This window comes from Narcine bancroftii, chromosome 6 (assembly GCF_036971445.1).
Source record: "Narcine bancroftii isolate sNarBan1 chromosome 6, sNarBan1.hap1, whole genome shotgun sequence".
NCBI lineage: Eukaryota > Metazoa > Chordata > Chondrichthyes > Torpediniformes > Narcinidae > Narcine > Narcine bancroftii.
The window spans coordinates 180,334,619-180,354,074 of NC_091474.1; the positions used below are offsets into that span (position 1 = coordinate 180,334,619).

General features: G+C 36.8%; 1 protein-coding gene across 4 annotated transcripts in view; it reads right to left on the reverse strand.

Annotated features, from left to right (window-relative positions):
• man1a1 (mannosidase, alpha, class 1A, member 1) overlaps nucleotides 1-19,456 on the reverse strand; it is a 541,635-nt gene that overhangs the window by 10,163 nt on the left and 512,016 nt on the right. For all 4 annotated transcript variants that reach the window (XM_069886857.1, XM_069886856.1, XM_069886854.1 and 1 more), the window contains 4 exons: nucleotides 16,668-16,783; nucleotides 12,417-12,636; nucleotides 10,001-10,173; nucleotides 1,405-1,520 (listed from right to left, as the gene is read on the reverse strand). In XM_069886857.1, the coding sequence (XP_069742958.1) occupies nucleotides 1,405-1,520; nucleotides 10,001-10,173; nucleotides 12,417-12,636; nucleotides 16,668-16,783 (625 nt within the window). The remainder of the gene's footprint in view (nucleotides 1-1,404; nucleotides 1,521-10,000; nucleotides 10,174-12,416; nucleotides 12,637-16,667; nucleotides 16,784-19,456) is intronic.

Below are 19,456 nucleotides of genomic sequence, written 5' to 3' on the forward strand. Positions count from 1 at the left end.
ACTGCTGCACCTCCTGCAATTTCTGTACTCGCTCCCCTCAGCTCCGAAGTAATATCGTCAGCCAATGGAAATGTATCCACCTTTATTAGCCTCAAGACCGCAAGCATCCCCTACTCAGTAATCTGTATAGGGCTGTTAACCTCACTGTTGTATGGTCTTACTTTTCTAGACTCTGTGTCCTTCTCCTGAGTTAAATTACATTTTAAAAAATCATTTATGGTCTCCATCATCTCTTTTGGCTTCATGCTTATATGGCTACTCTGGTCTTCAATAGAACTAACTTTGTCTCTTGCTATCCTTTTGCTTTTAATATATTCATAGAAGCCTTTTGGATTTTACTTCACCTTGTCTGCAAGATTAATTTCATACCTTTTAGCCCTTCTGATTTTCTTGTGTTTTCTTGCATTTCATGTTCTCCTCAAGTACCTCATTTATTCCCTGCTGCCTATACCTGCCCTACACCTTATCTAGGGCCTCAATACTTCTTGAAAAGCAAGGTTCCCTGCACCTGTTAGTCTTGCATTTAATTCTGACAGGAACATTGAAACTCTGTAGTCCCAAAATTCCACCTTTGAAGGCCACTCACTTACCAATCAAATCATTGGTAAACAAACTGTCCAATCCTCAATTGCCTGATTATTAATGTATTGAATTTTTCAGTAAAATCTATGAAAATAATGATGTTTCTGGAATATATTATTATGCATTTTATGAATAAAATATTTTGCAAAAAAAAAATCAATTTTTGGAAAAAAAATTCAGTTTTATGTGTTCAAACTGTAAAGGTTTCCCACTCATTTTTTACAAAAGCTGTCACACAGAGTGACACACAAGTATATGTCTGTGCTTCCTGTTACAGCAAAACTAACATGTAAAGTAGAAACAAGAATGGGAACTAGAGTGAATGTAAATACTTTGAAAATACCAAACTCCTCCAGATTACTCCCATTCAGTCATATAAAGTCTGTCATTTCAATGAAAATGAAGACACATAAGTGGCTATCTAAATGTTTTGTGAGATATAAAGGAAAAAAATACCCACAATGCATATATAAGCAATTTTAATCGTCCACTTGTGAATAAACTACATCATAAAATGCAAAAGATGTTTTACCGCTTTGTAGCCAGAGATATAGGTTAAAATAATTATATAAAATGAAAAACTCTAGAACTTCCACCAGAATTTTATTGTTTCCATAATTTTCCAATGCAATTAAAATGTGCTTCAGACATCCACTCAGGATTGGAAACTAGTTCTCAGTACAACATACTCACTAATAAAAGTTGTGTGCTCTCCTTTCAGGTCTTCCCAGTTATTTCCAGTTGTCAGTGCTGCAAATATTAACCACAGGTAATGTGAAGGCACCCAATTAGTATTTTTTTCTCTCCCACTTCTTTACTTACTTTAACGTTTCTGCCAGAAAGAAACTCTGTTGAACATCATCATGACTTAGTTGACTGGAATAGACATCTCTTATTCCAGAATATCCTGCATCTACTCTGCAATTCTTCTCAATAGCCTAATTGGGAATAAGAAATATTTAATGTCTGTTTTGACAAAAAGAAATTCAGTTTAACCACCAAATTACCCATCAGTTATAGTTCTTCTCAACATTAACATGTTGGAAACTCATAATTATCCACATTTATCATTTAAATGTATTCCTTACACAAAATGTGTTGCCTGTATAATATCAGTTTTTAACAATATGATTCAACTGAATGAAATTGGAAATTATTAGTATAGATATATTTATAAGTGCTGGTCAAAATGGTGACTCTCTGCCTTATAAGTAGACAAAAGTTAAATAATTTCATGTATGTTACATTCTAAATATAGTTTTACGTGACAATAATGGAACCTTTACCTTTTTACAAATGAAGAATGGATTTGAATGATATGTTGATGGAGAAAAATGAAGAATTGTGGGACAAGGCTTCGATAACAATGAAAATCTGCCATGGACTTGTTGGGATATGCACCATCTATTTATTTTTAAAATAATTGTAAAACTTCGACCAATTCAATGACTAAAAAAAATACACGGAATATGAAGGTAATTTTGTGAATTGGATACACTCATATTTTGTGAAAAGATGCTTGATGTCAGAATGAAGGTGGTGCCAAGGTATCAGTATCTTTTTCAATCATTACCCATTTCGATGCTATGGGGATTTTTAAAGATGCTCAAGAATGTGTCAGGAGGTTCCTGAGGAACGGTAAAGTGGCTAGAATCTCCATGGAAGAGTTGATGTGGGACTATAATTTGGCAGGGGGGGGGGGTTGGTGGGTTTAAAATTACCTGATTTCAAAAAATAATACTGGACAGTCCAGGCAAGGTTTATTGCCTCACTCTTTGAGGGAGCCCCCCCCCCCCCCATCCTGTGCACAAATTGGACTACATGCGGTAGGTGAAAAGATAGCAGGAGAGTTTATATGCAAATTGCACACCAAATTAATTTAAAAGAAAATGGATAACCCCATATTAAAGCATATACTTCAGATGTGGCAAAGAATAAATCAATGTATTGGATTGAAGGTGGAGTTATCTCCAAAAATTCCTTTGACCCAGAACAACTTAATATTCTTGACTCTGGGTAATAAAATCCTGGACACCTAGTGCCAGAAGGGGATCAGGTGTATTGAGGATTGTTACAAGCGAAGATAGTTTATGTCATTTGAACGGTTGAGCAACAAATACAATTTGTCTAATAGAACATTCTTCTACTATCTCCAAATAAGATCTTTCTTAAGGGAAAAATTGGGACCAACTATGATCCTACCTAGATGTGGTAACGTGAAGATTCTAATTCGACAGGGGAATGTGTGTAAATTTATCTCTAAGATGTATTACGTATTCCAAAGTGAGGGTCTGCAGCCAGGCTTACACAGGTCAAGGGAGAGATGGGAGTCGGACTTGGGCACAACAATCAATGAAGAGTGGTGGCAAGACCTGTGTCTGGATAGTGTGACTGGACTCATCAATGCCAGATACAGGTTGGTGCAGTACAATTTCTTGGACCAGATGTACCTCACACCACAAAATTATGTAAATAAATCAAAGCCAGAAATTTCAGAAATGTGCTTTAGGTGTGGTGTGGAGGTTGGAATTTTTGTCCATTTCCCCAGGCTACGTACAAAGGTAAGATCTTTCTGGGAAGACCTGGGGAACATTCTAAAAAATAAATTACAAAAGTGGATTTTCCATAGGATCTAGAAGTGTACCTTCTTAGAGACACTGGGGATGTGAGTTTTAGAATGTCCAAATACCAAATTTCATTTGTGAAGATCGCCTTGGCAGTAGCCAGGAAGTGTATAGAGGTTTCATGGAAGTCCGACTCCCAATTAAATACCACACGATAGAATGTGGAAATGCAGAACTACATTCCCTTGGAGAAAATCACATACAATCTAAGGAAGAAACATTACACATTCGTTAATGTGTGGCAACTTTACTTGAAATATATTGTCAGACAGATCCCCCCCTTCCAAAATACTGTAGCAATCCGTCCCAGCATGGAAATGAATGTGATCCAAGAAGTGAGATATAATACAGGTGATGCATTTCTTTCAATTTTGTTTTGAGGTTTTTTTTTTAACTTTCTTTTTAATTTAATTTAGTTGCATCAATGCAATTTAATTGACTGTATTTCAGTTGTATGAAGGTGGGGGGAGGTGGGAGGAAGGGATAAATGCAGATAATTTTACATGCATGTTAAAAAATATGGTTTGTTTGAATTTTATGATTCCATGAAAATTAAAATAAAATAATAAAAAAAGATGCCTGATGTAATTGTCTCCCTCTGAAAAATCAAAAATTGGTGATTAAATGAAAAAAAAGAGTGTTAAGATATAAAGCCTTTTAGCTTGAGTAGTAGAGATAGAACAGAATCATATTTGATGGATGATATGTTCTCTGCCAACTACAGATTTTACAAATCACAAATTTAACTTTCTGAGAAAGCACCTTGGTAAATTAGGGTCATTCCACACAATCTATTAAAATGCATGTACAGAAAATAGTGCCCACTATTTCTCAAAATGAACTTTCAACAAGATAAATTGTCCACCTTAAATGTAATCCCATACCACTTTTAACTGATTCTATTTTGGTGTAATTGACTTCTTCGTAAATATGACAGCAAGTGACGTGATTTGTCAATTAATTTAATCAATTGAAAAATTGGCCATTTTGTTCAATTATCGTTGGTTAATACTTCACATTTTTGTATCATTAAGCAAATGATAGGCAGTAATGAAGACAATTAACCTGAAATGCAGGAACTCAGACTGACAAGAGGCCAAATGGGGACTCAAGTACTAATTCACATATCAAAATTTTAAGAAAAAAAAAGAAATTAAAAATGTGAGGGTTAAAAAAAAGTACTTTTAAATTAACATAATATCTCTGACCTGACATGATGTGCTATATCTACAAAACAACATACATTCATGCATGTTGTTGCTAACATCTCTGCTCAGTGAACAAACTAATCCCTTTAAATTTGGGAAGAATCCAGAAAATGCTGTGTATATTACTTTCTTTCTGCTTTTCTGGTCATCGTATCACAGGAAATAAAGTTGAATCATCTAAAACAGCTTAGAGTGCATATTTGTGAATTTAGTAATGGCTGTTTTTGGATTTAAGTTCCAATTTAGGATGTAGGGTTATATAATGGAGAATAAAAATCTATCAATTAAAAAAAAACTGCTGAAAGCACTTGAGAGTGGTTTATAGTCAGATAAACAGACCCTTAAGCACAGCACATTTACAGAATGCCTATCTATACTAATCCCACTTACCTGCATTAACCATGTTCCACAATGCCTTACTCATTCAAATATCAGTAGATGCTTTTTAAATATTGTTACTGTTCCTGCACCTCTGGCAGCTCATTCCAGATACCAATGATTCTTTTTGTTATATATCTATCCCTTAGATCTCCTTTAAACCTTCTCCCTCTCATCCCTACTCTATGCCCTCTAGTTTTAGATAGCCTTACAACAATGATTTTCTATCCAATCTATGCATATCAGAATTTTATATAGGTTTCTCACACCTCTTAGAATCTCTTTCTCCAGGGAAACCAGTCTGACCTGCATAATCTCTCTATATTATTCAATCCCTCTAATCTTTCACATCCTTGTGAATCTTTTTTTTTCACATCTCTTGTTCAATGGTGTCCTTCCTAATATTATGAGCCCAGAGGACTCCAAAAATTAGTAGCAATAGAAATTCACCAAGACAATGGTTACTTGAACAAAAATGTTTTTAATTTTCTTCATACATAATAATGAGATCAATATTTAACTTATTACTATTAACAACCTAACTTAACCCCCTTCTAATTCTAGGCGCACGTGTATGTAATTTGTATGTGTTCAGGAAAGTTTCACTGTTCAATCACTTTTCACTTCTCCAGATCACCGGTATCAGGCAATTTTCCATACTGTGCACAGAATTTAACATTTATGATCTTCACCAGGCTCTGCTGTTTTAAATTGTTACCGCTCAGGAAGTTCTTTGTTGGTTTCAGACGGAGAGATTTGTTGTTTGTTGGACATACACAAATTGATTCTTCAATCAGCCACTTCAATCAGCCACTTGCCGAAGAAACTTGCCTCCTTGTGGGTTTTCAAAAAAACCCCTCTTCTTCCAGGTTAACACAAAGAGTTCTTCTTTTTCCCCTATTTTAGAAGAAACACAATATCCAGCCAAAGTCTCTGTAATTGACTACAGAGATTTAAAACAGGCTGAACTCGGAACTCAAAACCCATCTTGAAAATGGGGTCTTGCAGCAGTTCTACAAAACTTACAGTTTCCACACCAACTGCTGCAGGCAACTGACTCTGACTCTCTCTCTCCCCCCCCCACCAAGAAAGAAAGGCATGTTTTTTCTCTCTGTTTGCAAAACCACATGATCCTTCCTAGAACAGCAGACTTCAACCAGAAATTTGGATCACTGGCACCAGTTTAGCAATAGAAGATCTTGAGGAAAAATAGGTCATGGACAGATGTGAAAGTATGAGAATGAGCAATGGAATTAAAGTGGCTGGCCTCTGGGAGATCCTTGGTGGTACAGTGGACGGAGTGATGGTCCCCAGTGAAGCAATCCCTCAATATGTGCCCAGACTCTCCCATGTATAAAAGGCCATGCCGGGAGCAACTGATGCAATAAATGACCCTTACACATTCAAAAGTGAAGTTATGCCTCACTTGGGGCTCTGAATGTTGTTGAGGGAGGAGCTGTAGATGCACTTAGTGCAGTCACAGGGATAAGTGCTAGGAGACAATTAGTGGGAAGGGATGAGTGGACAAGGCAGAGCAAATGATATCAATGGAAAGTGAGAGCAATGGGGAAGATGAGTCTGTGGTGGGATTCTGTGGAAGGTGGCAGAAATTGTGGAGAATAGTATGTTGGATGTGAAGGGTGGTAGGTGAGGATTACGGTTGGGGGTTAGGGGTCTGGGACTAGGGCAGATGTTGGAGGAGATCGAGAAGATGTCGGTGAAGGTTGCATTGATAGGAGTGGAGGAAAAAACACATTTTCTGAAGACAGAGAACATCTCGGCTGACCAGGAATGGAACTCCTCCTCATGGGAATAGCCACCTGCCTTTATCCTCCAATGACCTCCTTGCTTTTTCTCGCCAGCATTTTCTGTGTTTCTCTTCTTCAAGATCTCTCTATTCAACAGAACAGCCCAGAGTTTTGCTGGGTATGTTTGTATGTATAAATGTATGTATTACCACCAACATTCTGATACATTAATTTATGTGACAAATAACAAAGGGCCCAACACTAAGCTCTGCAGCGTATCACTAGCCATAGGCTTTTAATCAGAAAAAATAACTCTCCAATACCACCCTCTGCTTCCAACCACCAAGCCAATTTTGTATCCAATTTGCTAATTACCCTAGATTTCACATTTCTTGAACCTGCTGGACTAGTCCACCACATGGGATATTGATAAAGGCAACACCTACTGATCTCTCCTTGTCAATCCATTTGGTCAACTCCTCAAGCAATTCCATCAAATTGCGAGATATCATTTTCCACTCATAAAGTTATGCTGATTATTCCTTATCAGTCTTGCCAGTTTGAGGGCAAACAAATACTGACCCTAGAATCCTTTCCAATTTCTTTCCCGCCATTAATGTTGAGCTCACTGGCCTGCTGTACCTTTGCTTATCATGGTGTCCTTCTTTACTGAAGGCAGAAGATTAGCTATTCTCCAGTCTTCCTGAACTTCATCTGTGGCTAATGAAGATATAAGATTGTCTGCCAAAGTACCAGCAATCACCTACGAAACACAAGTTCAAGCCCTGGGGATTTATCCACCTTTATGCTTTTTAAGACTTCCAATACCTCCTCCTTTGTAGTTTTGCTATGCTCCAGGATACCATTGTTCCCTTTTCTTACCTCAGATGTGATGAATTAACTTAAATTATCACCCATTTCCTTGGTTCTACACATAGACCCCACAGGCTTCAGGCTATTGGGGACTTGCATCTAAGGACTCACACAGGCTATGCGCTGCTGGAGACCGGCTCACGTCAACCAGATATCAGAACCGGGATTCGAGCAAGTGCTGAGGTTAAGAGGAGCTCCCAAAGGGCTTTGGGAGGTGAAGGCTTCCTGATTGTAACAGATGTTTGGATGTGGAGTTCGGGTTGCTAACAAATAGAACAAGGGTCTGTGCAGCTTCAGAGGCTGAAGGAGCACTGGATGGAACTACACTGACACTCGATGTTCCTTCTCTTTCTCTTACTGTAAGGGGAGCTGGGCAATACTAATGGGGACTCTTTGATACAAACCACTAGTTAGCCACAGAAAGGATGACCAGATTACAGTTTTCCAAGAAGTATTTAAAAGAGCCTGCAGAATTCTGGAAAAGGTCTTGTGGACAGATAAGACCAAGATTAACCTGTATCAGAATGATGGCAAGAGGAAAGTGTGGAGGCATAAAGCAATTGCCCAAGACCAAAAGCAGACCACCTTTGCCATGGTTTACATCTTGCAGTGTAGCCTCTGTATTTCTTTTTATGAAGTTTTCTGTGGACAGCAGTCATTGACATATCCACTCCTGCTTCCTGAAGAGTGTTTTTGATCTGTTGGACATACATTTGAGGATTTTTTCTTCATGATGATGAGAATTCTTCAGTTATCAGTAGTGGGAGTCTTCCTTGGAAGACCAGTGCCTTTGCAATGATTGAGCTTTTTTTTTCTTCATGATGTTCCAAACTGGATTTTGATAATTCTAAGGATTGAGTGATGTCTCTTACTGTTTTATTCTTGTTTTTCAGCCTCATAATGGCTTCTTTCACTTTCATTGGCACATCTCTGGTCCTCATGTTGAAAAATTGCAATGACAGACTCCAAAGTGATCAAAAGCTTAGAAGCAAGCCTTGCTCTCTTATATGTGCATCAATGAAGCAATTAAAGATACCTGAGTCCTCACAAACACCTGTGAAGCCAAAATGTCCCAAACATTATGGTGCCCTGAAATGAGGGGACTCTATGTGTAAAAAAAAGCTGAAATTTCTATATGGTCAAACCAAAATGTTTATAAATAACCTTAAATAAAATCTATAATGTGCACTTTAATCATATGTAAATTGTTTGATTACAAATTTAAAACTGTGGAGCACAGGGGCAAATAGAGGACTAAGTATCTTTGTCACAAACATTATGAAAAGTACGTATGTAGCTGCCTTATCTCATCCCTTAGCATTGTGTTAGCCCCAGTCAATATTAGTCAAATTATATGATATTAAACCCTGTTAGTCCTCCACTTATTTCCTTACATATTTGCTCCTCTAATTCCTTACCACAGTATAAAATTCTTGCTAGAATGTGGTGTAGTGAGTTATCCTGAGATTATAATCCTATAATTTCTTTTTAATCTTCTGTTTAATTCTCTATCTTCACGGCATGACTTAATCTCTCTTCCTTCCTATGTTTGCTGACATGCAATGAAATAAGTTTGAAGGGAATCACATTCGAAGCTGGGAATAGGCATTAATAATCAATGTTAAGGAAGGAGAAACAATAGCCTCATTAAAATAAATTCAACAATGCTACATGATATTTGAAAGGCAGGAACTGTGGTTGAATTACACCATAAACACAGAGCAGCCCAAGATTTAAGAAATATGTGGCATAGGAACCTACTGAAATCATAGCTCAAATATTTATTAGATATGGAAGAAATAACATTTGGGAATCAGTGATTAATGTTTAAGATGTGATTTGAGAACACACCATTGTGGTGAAAGGCCAAAATTATCGTACATAGTTTAATGACATTGAAAGATCAAGTGGAATGTGGACCTAGCCCATCACTGTTACCAGAAAAGTTGTCAATTTAAAATCAGGGACAACACTGGATAAAAGGGGGAATAATGTGTCTTCCATCAATGGGACCAATCAAACCTGCAATGCAGTGATACAGCATGGCCCTTCAGGCCAACTTGTCTCTGGTAACCATGCTGATTTTCTGGGCTAGTCCCATTTGCCTACTTTTGGCCCATGTCTTCCTAAATATATTTTCTGGACGATCAGAAGTGCACACAGTACTATGTGTGGTCTTACCAATCACTAGTTTAGTTCTGACATGATGTCCCATTTTTTGTACTTAATACTCTGTCAATGTAGGCAAGCACATCAAATGGCTTCTTGACCATCCTATCAACCCGAGTTACTACTTTCAGGGGTCTATGTACCTGAATTCCGAGGTCACTTCCACAACACTCAACCATTTGCTGTGTAAAGACAGCCTTATACACTTGGTCTTGAGAGAATACCATAATTATTTAAATAAATAGTGATTCTTTCAGGGCAAGTAAGATACCATTTCTGCTGAACAAATAAATGCCAAAAAATAAAGCTTTCCTATAATCTGTCCATTGTGCTATTACTGTACTTCTTGAAAATTAAACATAATTAATTAAAATAAAACGTGTTGTATAAAAAGTAATGTAGATAGAAACACACATACCTGAACAGCTTCCCAACCCCACTCCCTATATTTGGGGTCGTGGGTTAGTCTCCACATGTACATGTGTGTTTCAATCACTTCTGGCCGCAGAATGTAATATTTTTCATTTTGTCTTGTTGCAATAGCTTCAACACCTCCATCAAACCTGAAAGCCTCAGGACCCAATTTTGTGGCTGGAAATTAAGTATGAGCATACGAAATTTAACAAGATGCTACCATTATCAAACTGACTTGCTTCACAAGGTTTGCATTATCAAGGTAAACATGAGTAATTCTCAAAAAAAAATGATCTCAGAAAGGTTAATTCAGAAACTAAATGAAAACATAATTGAATATAGATAAGAAAATACATAAAACAAAATGTATTAACGAATCAACATTTACATTTTGAAAAACAAGTTAGGAAGTGAATGTAACATTTAGATCAAAAGCATGTTTATTTGGGTGGTGTGGGCATAGTTTCAATCCAAAATGGTACTTGATATGGTGCAGCTGAATGTGAGAGCATTAATGTTCCATAGCAGGAGTATGGAGAGTGGTCAGATCAAGACAATTTGATAGCTGTCTGCCTATTTTGAAATTTTGGGCTACACCTAACAACCTCTTTTAATCATTCATCCCAATCTGTCTTTGGCTTAGAGACTCCCTTTGACCCCATTCACTGATGCTGCTGAACGTGTGCAACATCTACTTTTAGCTTAGGAGCTAATTCATTTCAACTAACTGTGGCTCTATGTTGGTATTTGCAGCTTGCTACAGTTCTTTAAAATTGCTAACATCTATCTGCAGTAGTATAGCAGGTCCTGGGTAGTTATGTTCTGACCTCAAAGCTTCAGCAAAAATGAGCTTTTCCCCCATGGGACCCATGCAAGTGCAGTAGGACTAGGAGTATGATTAAAGGTGGCACAGAGAAGGGAGGACAAGCTGTAGGAAAGAGGGTTCTTAATCAGAATGCTACAAGGAATAATCTTTCTCTCGTGAAGGGTGCCTTTATCCTATAAGGTCACATTCACTGAAATCTACCACCTCCTCCAACCACACTGCATGTCTCCTTTAAAAGGTGTAGATGGACTTTAAATGGTGCAAACTAACAAAGTGATTCTAACCTTTCACAATTTTGAGTTCCTTGCTGAGACACAGAGCTATTCATCAGCACAGTTAGCCCTGGCTGCATGGTGCCATCAAGTTAATTGGCAAACTACACAAAATAGGCAGTCAGCCTGCAGTGTTATTCATAAGTGCCAGCTGATCCTACATCATCAGCCCTATCTTCATTCTGGGAGATGGGGCTATTAAATATATACCCTTCTAAATTATTAATTTGTCAGTAGAGATGTTTTGTGGTTGTGATTTTGCATTTGTGATTTTCAAACTGGCATTGGGAAGAATTTGTGGCAAGGTACCAAAATTTATGATTTCGGTCTGCTTAATGTTTAACAGGAGGAAACTGCAATTAATTTCAGGCCTGATGGCCAAACTACCAGTGGTGGAGCGATAGTGAATCACTCCAAGACCACAGGAAAGGCATCAGTATATAATTGGACCTACTGATAAATAACAATGAGTTTTAACTGCACAATAGGTAGTTTAGTGGGGGGTTTCACATTATGAGAGGTCTAAAGCCCTCTTACTTCTACCTTTAAACTAGACAAGCTTGAGTACCTTATAATTTTCTGTTCATGTTATTTCAATGGCATTTTTCCCAGAGGCAGACATCGCTATGCTGCCTTATATCAGCTAAACTTTGGATTTACATTTTAATCCTTCCTCAAGCCTGGAGGTTTTATCCTCAACAGAAGGACAGCAGGAGGTGATAAATTGCAGTGCCCTATTATTCTTGTTATTCACCATCTGTCAGAACAATCTTCTTATTAAAAAGTTACATGGGATGTATAAAGTGTAGAATAGTGTCTGCTGTTATTGAATTCGTGCCCTGGAATAGTGGCCAGGTGCTCTTGCTCCTCCTTGGGTGATGAGGCTCTTTCATTTATGTATTACAAAGATCCCCTTACAGGAACTGGAACCATGCAGATCACAGCTAATAATAAGATCCGAATCATGTATGATGTTACTTTCCACTTGTGATAGTACAGATTCTATCACCAATGTGTACATGTACAGATGGTAGTGTAGGATGACTGTGATTGGCTGAGAGTGTAGCCACACCTACTGGCAGGTCTTAAAGGATTGCTCCTAGCCAGACCAGGTCATTCTGGACTGGTCGACCGACTTGTGATATGCTCCAGTCTTTTAGTTAATAAAGGCCTTGGTTTGGATCAACAAGTCACTTAAATGTTTTGTACTTGAGTAATAGACAGTTGAAAAAATTACCAATGGACACTTAAGGGATAACAGCCATCTAAGATTTAATGGCTTACAAAGGGAAGATCATTATAGAGAATCTTATGAGCCTCACCTGTACGGACATAAGACTCATGGCAAGTACGTGCAATCTCAGCAGCCAGTTCCATGTGATGACCACTCGTATCTTCAGGTGCACCGTCGGCGCCCAATGCAAACATTCCTCCAGAAAAACATGTCAGATGTCCCATCTTGTGTTCGAGTAAGCCACCTTTCCATTCAGCAATATATTTTAATCCTCCATTAGATTTTCTAATCAAATGGGTTTCAATTGCCTTGGTAAATAAGGAGACATGGTCTAATGAGCTTTATGGGTTATTAGTTTGCAACAAGATGATTGTCTTTTTGTTGTGAAGGAAAATCAGTACGAGCATTGTTCTTTCACTGTGGGACTCCTTGCAATCTTTTAATTAGGATTACCAATATTATGGCCCTGTTGAACTAACGTTGACTGATAAGGTCACAGCCGTCCAGCACAGAACAAGCTACAAGGCCCAACTCATCAATGCTGATCAAGTCCAATTTGCATGCATTTGCCCCATATTGTTCTAAACCCCTTATATCCATATATTTGTCTGAATATATTTTAACATTGTAATTGTACTCACTTCTTCTGACAGCTTGTTCCAGATATGGACTACCTTCTCAGTGAAAAAGTTACCTTCTGGTCCCTCTCATTTTAAACCTATGCCTTCTTGCTCTAGCATCATCTACCCTGGAAAAAAGACCAAGCATTTACATTATCCACAGTCCTCTTTATTTCATCTATCTCTATACAGTCCTCCCTCAGCCTCCAATGCTCCAGAAAATTAAACCCAATTTATTCAGCCTCTCACTGTCATTCAAGTCCCAGTCACAACCTGGTGAATCTATTTTGTCTTTCTCAACTTACTGACATTCTTATCAAGCCAGCTAAGCAACCAGACTGCATGCAGTACTCCAAATGTTGTCTCATCAATGAGTTGTTAGCTGTATCATAATGTTCCAACTTTTGTACTCAATACTTGGCTTAATGGGAACAAGCATATCAGACATCTTCATATTCACCCTGTGCCACTATTTTCAGGGAACGATGCATGCATACTCGTTTTTTTCTCTTCTACAACACTTTTCTGGGCTCAAGCATATATTGTATAAGTCCTGCCCTGCTTTAACTTATTGAAAGGCAATGCCTCACACTTGTCAGAATTCCACTTACCACTTATTGGCCCACATTCCCAAGTGATCTAGATCCTCTTTACCCTGTCCACTACAGCACCAATTTTTGAATCATTATCAAATTTACTGCCATGTTAACTGTACAGTCATCCAAATCATTAATCTAAACAAGAGTTGATCTAGCATCAAACAGCAGCTCTCCACTGATCACAAGCCTCCAAACAGAAAAGCAACACTCCATTACTACCCTCTGGCTCCTTCCTCCAATCCAGTTTTGAATACAAATAGCTATCTCACCTTGAATCACATGATCTAACTTTCCAGACTTATGGACTTTGTCAAAGGGTCTTCCTAAAGTCCATACAGACAGTCCATTGCCTTGCCCTCGTCAATTCATTTGGTAACCCCTTCAGAGTACTCTAGCCTGATCTGTGACACAAGGCTTCCAATGCATAATCCATGCTGACCACCCGTAATCAGCCCAAATGCTCGTCGATTCTGTCCATCAAAATCTTCTCCACCAACTTTTCCATCACTGTCATCAGTTTTACCAGCCTGTAGTTTCATGGAATATCCTCTCTGCCCTTTTAAAATATTACAATGGTAGCCACCCTCCAGTGTTCTGGAACTTCACCTGTTGTCAAAGATGATGCAACTATATTGCAAAGCTCTGTGCAAATTCTTCCCTCGCTTCCCACAAGGAGTGAGAGTGCAGTTGGTCAAAATGAACCCATAATGAATCACCCATTTACCTAAGCTGCTGTTATCATCGTAAACAAACTCCTCCAAATCAGGAGTTGGATCCAGCTTAGAACTAGTGTGGCTTCCAAACAGGGTTGAAAGTAAATTAAGTTTCTTAGCAGTCTGGCCATATCACTCACATTGCCACTTAGCTCATTGGTACTAACATTTTTGGCTACTTCGTTGCAGCGGTGCTGAACTAGCTTCTCAGAGTACTTTGACAATATTGTAATATTTATTTTCTTCTTTCTACTCAACGGTTTCTTATCAGTTCTTCAAGATTCAAATAAAAAAAGAGTTTAAACATTCTAATAATTCCAGAAATCCACGTTATGAAAAAAACAATAAAATCCTTCCAATCGCTTGGATCAAAAACATCAGGAATGCTGAAAATGAGCAGAGTTGCTGAATTTATCAACACAAGTGCTGTATGTATCCATTTATTTAAATAAACAAAAGATAGATCTTTAGTTTTGTTTAGAGGAATAACTTATAATTGCACTCAGTGTCACATGTTGAAACCATTCCAAACATCGAACAGTTAATAAGACAGTAATTAAGTCGAGATACAGTGGTAATGTATGGAAACATTGTGGTGATGCAACCACTGGACCGTCGGTGACTACCTGCTCCTGCCTGCACTACCTAGTGCAGGGGGCAACCCTTTGTACTTGCAGGGAGGTAACTTGGGAGACTGGGTCCACCTACTCCCGGCCAATCACAAGCCCCACATAAAGGCTCGCGCCGCCCTTGGGCAGGAGCAGAGCACATGGAGCCAGAAAGGAGACAGAACCTTGTATGCAAGTTTTAAGCCTTCAGTATAGCCTTTTGTTGTTTGTGCCTGTTTGTTCATGCTGCGGTGCTCCACCAACATAAAGTCTGATTTCACAAAAATCAGTGAGATAAATGAATAGATAATCAATTCATAAAATATGGCTGACGGATAACAATCACACAGACTTTCAGGGAAATGCCTTTGAATGGTGTTTTTTACATCAAGCCACAGAGTGCAAAATCTCAGCTGATAATTCAATAACACTGGAATACTACAGTTGAATTGTTGATCTGGATTATGTGGTCTTTGCAGTGTGATTTGACCCCATAAACTCCACCTCATACTGAAGAGCATCACCAATGAGTCAAGGTTGACATTTAAATATTTGGAATTTAACTAGATGCAGCACTAACAATTTTAAATAAAAGCACATAAAACAAACAATTAAATTAACAAATAGGAAGATCATATTCTGGCCATGATCTCATTAACTGGCATCACAGATGAGGGTTTGAGTAATCCAATCCTTATATATAAGCTTGGAAGAGTGCACCCTCTTCTGCGATGCCAGTTGATACAATCAAGACACCCACACAAATGTTCATGTACTATATGTTCATTCTGCCGTCCATCCATCTTACACGTGTATACATCATGGATGGATGATTGCGCAATCTAATACAATAAGTTGCGATACTTGTTATAAAATGTGCAACTCAGTCAGCAAAATGAAAGCAAGTTCACACCCATACTGAAGAGAAACAGAGATATGCAGCCAAATTATGCTGTCCCGATCTCAGAATTCCATCAAGTTTTAGCAGAGTATCTAAGAACATAACATAAGAACATAAGAACTAGGAACAGGAGTCGGCCATTCGGCCCAACGAGCCTCCTCCACAATTCAATAAGATCATGGCTGATCTGATCATTGACTCAACTCCACCCACCTGCCCTTTCCCCATATCCCTTAATTCCTTTGTTATGTAAAAATATATCTAACTGAACCTTAAATATGTTTAATGAGGAAGCCTCAACCGCTTCCCTGTGTAGCTTGTTTCGGTGCACATATCACACTAGGATTCATAATATCAGGTCAATATGTATAAACTAGTTTATTCCTTGGTCAAGAAATAAAATTAAATCTCAGTTTAGTCGTATTAGATGAGAAGTCTAAAAGCAACAGTTTATGCTTTTTCAATAAAACATATACTGTAAAAATAGAGATAACACTGAAAATTGGAAGTTATAATGCACAAAGGATTCATTGTTATATGGAATTCATTATTCATTTCATTTATTATATGGGTAACCTCTTATTTCATTAACGTAACATGACTTTTTGCGATGTTCAAGATTTCTGCACAATACCCTTTGATGTGTGAGAGAAATTGTTTTATTGAGGTAAATCACTGAATCATTCTGTAAATGTAGGTAAAGAAAGCATGCATAAAGGAACATTTGAATAGAAGTACTTATCAAACAAGATAAATTCACCACATAGGCATAATTTATAAATGGTCATATATAAGAATTAAATGGTTTACACTTTCAACATCACATTTCATTTTATAAAACTAGATATGCACTAGTATTACCATGAGACCATTCAGGAGATTAAAATGTTGTGTTTACCTGAATCGCATCATAATACATTTTCCGGGCTTCTTCATCAGTCTTGTCTGACATCAACCATGCCTTGAGCAAATATTCATAAAAGCTGTCTCCAAGCCCTCCAACAGATACGTGATCTGAAAGAACAGGTAGAATAAGCAGCAAGTTCTTGCAGATATTCTCAAAACAAATCAGACTGTGAGACAATAAAATCATTTTCCTACTTACAGCTTGTTACTGACAGTTTATATATTAACTAAAACAAAAAAAATATTGTCACACATACAAGTACAAATCAAAAATCTATGATTTCTTTTTCAGCACAAGGCACTTTTGTGAAATATTTAGTAAAACTCCCACAAAACAGTGAGACACATTTTTACTGACATTTGGAAATGCTAACTGTTTAGCTTTAAACAATCCCTTGCATTTATGGGCCAACTTTAAACATGAAAACATTCATATGCACTTCACAACAGAATTATTACACAAACTTAGAAATCAAGCCAAATAAGCAGATAGAAAGGCAAATGAACAAAGGTTTGATCAAAGAAGCAGATTCTAAATAATTCCTTGAAGGATGAAAGAAGCACAGACAGAATTCTGAGCTCAGGGCTTTAGCAATTTAAGAAATCTGTGCTACTGGTGAAACGATTGAAATTAGTGATGCATAAAAGCATAGAATTAGAAAAGATCAAAAAACTGAGATAAGTTAAGGCAAGAACTTGTTGAAATTTGACCTCAAAAGATGTTTTTTTCCCTTAATTAAGCCGTGGCTTATCAGGAGGCTAATGCAGGTAGATGACTTTAATAAAGGACACAGATAGTGGAGTTTTGGATGATCTTGTATTTATTGAAGGTAAAAATGGGAGAACTGGCTGGGTGGGTTGGAATAGCTTACTCTTGAGATATCCAAGGAACAGGTAAACATTGCAACATTGGTGAGGTCAAATTTTGAGTATTGTGTGCAGTTTTGATCACCTAACTGCAGGAAGGATATCAATAAGTTTGTAAGAGTGCAGAAGAGGATGTTGCCAGGACTTGAAGAACTGAGATATAGGGAAAGGTTAAACTGGTTAGGACTCTATTCCCTGGAGTGCACAAAAAAAGGAGGGGAGATTTGATAGAAGTATACAAAATGAATATAGGTATAGATAGAGTAAATGCAAGCAGAAGTTTTCCACCGAGGTTAGGTGAGATAAAAACTAGAGGACATGGGTTAAGGGTGAAAGGGGAAATGCATAAAGAACATGGTGGAACATCTTCAAGCAGTGAGTGGTTGAGCTGCTTTATAATAATTTTTTTTAAATTAGACTTTCGTAGACCCCCGATCATATTTCCATGTTAATTTTTCCAATGCCATCCTAGGCATTTTTGTCTTGAAAATACATTTTCTTACATTTTTATTTAAATCTTGAAAAAATGTTGTTGGTACAGAAATTGGTAATGATTGGGATAGGTATTTTATTCAAGGAAAAATATTAATCTTCACTCAATTTATCCTTCCTATTAAAGAAAAATGTTAATCTTTCCATCTTATTAAGTCTTCTTTAATTTTCTTCAATAAAGGTATATAATTTAATTTAAATAAATTATTCAAATTATTATCAATATTAATTCCTAAATATTTAACCACTTCTGCCATTCAAATTTAGTCATTTTCTTAATTTGAGTATAATCAGTCTCAATCATTGGCATCACTTCACTTTTATCAATATTTACTTTATAACCTGATATTAACCCAAACTCCGCAATCATACATTTATTTTTTTTAATCAAATTTCATAGTTTATAAGATATATTACATCATCTGCAAAAAGACTAATTTTATGTTCTTTATCTTCATGCCCTTAATCTCATTATTTCTTCTTATCTGCTAAAGGTTCTATAGCCAACACATATAAAAAAGATGATAATAGACAACATTGTCTAGATGATCTTTCCAATAAAAAAGATTTTGATATTTGTTCCTTTTTAACTACTTGAGCCTTTTGATGATTACATAATGTCCTTATCTAATTTATAAAATTTGTTGGAATTCCAAAAACCTTCAACACTTTAAATAATAGTCCCATTCTAAAAGGTTTTATTTGCATCTAAAGCCAAAGCTACAGATGGTATTTTTCTTTTTTGAGCTACTTAATAAACTTAAAAACTTAACAATATTATCAGCTGATCTTCTATTTTTGATGAAACGTTTGGTCCATAATTATCAATTTAGGTAAACATTTAGCTAATCTATTAATTAATAATTTAGACCAAATATTATAATCTGTATTCAATAATAATATTGACCTATATGAAGATGGAAGCAAAGGATCCTCCCCTTTTTTAAGAATGACTATTATTAATGCTGTTTTAAATGACTCTGGTAAAACACAGGAGTTGTTCATTTGATCTAACAATCCTACAAATATAGGGATCAATAACTCTTTAAATTCTTTGTAAAACTTCAGAGAAAAACCATCCTCTCCTGGAGCCCTATTATTTGATTAAGTCATCAATATGTCATATATTTCTGCATCAGTAAAAGAATTTGTTAATTCAATCTTTTCCTCAGTATTTAATTCTGGCAATATAATTTGTGATAAATATTTATCTATTTTTATCTCCATCCTTCAAAGATTCCAATTGATATAATTTCTTATAAAATTTCAGAAAAACATCATTAATACCCATGTTTTATAAATAAGGTGACCTAATTCCTCCTTTATGGCTATTCTTGTTCTCAATAATTGCTCTGTCTTCAATTCAACTCTTATCTCCCAACTCATAATATTTTTGTTGTGTTCACATTATATCTCTCTCCA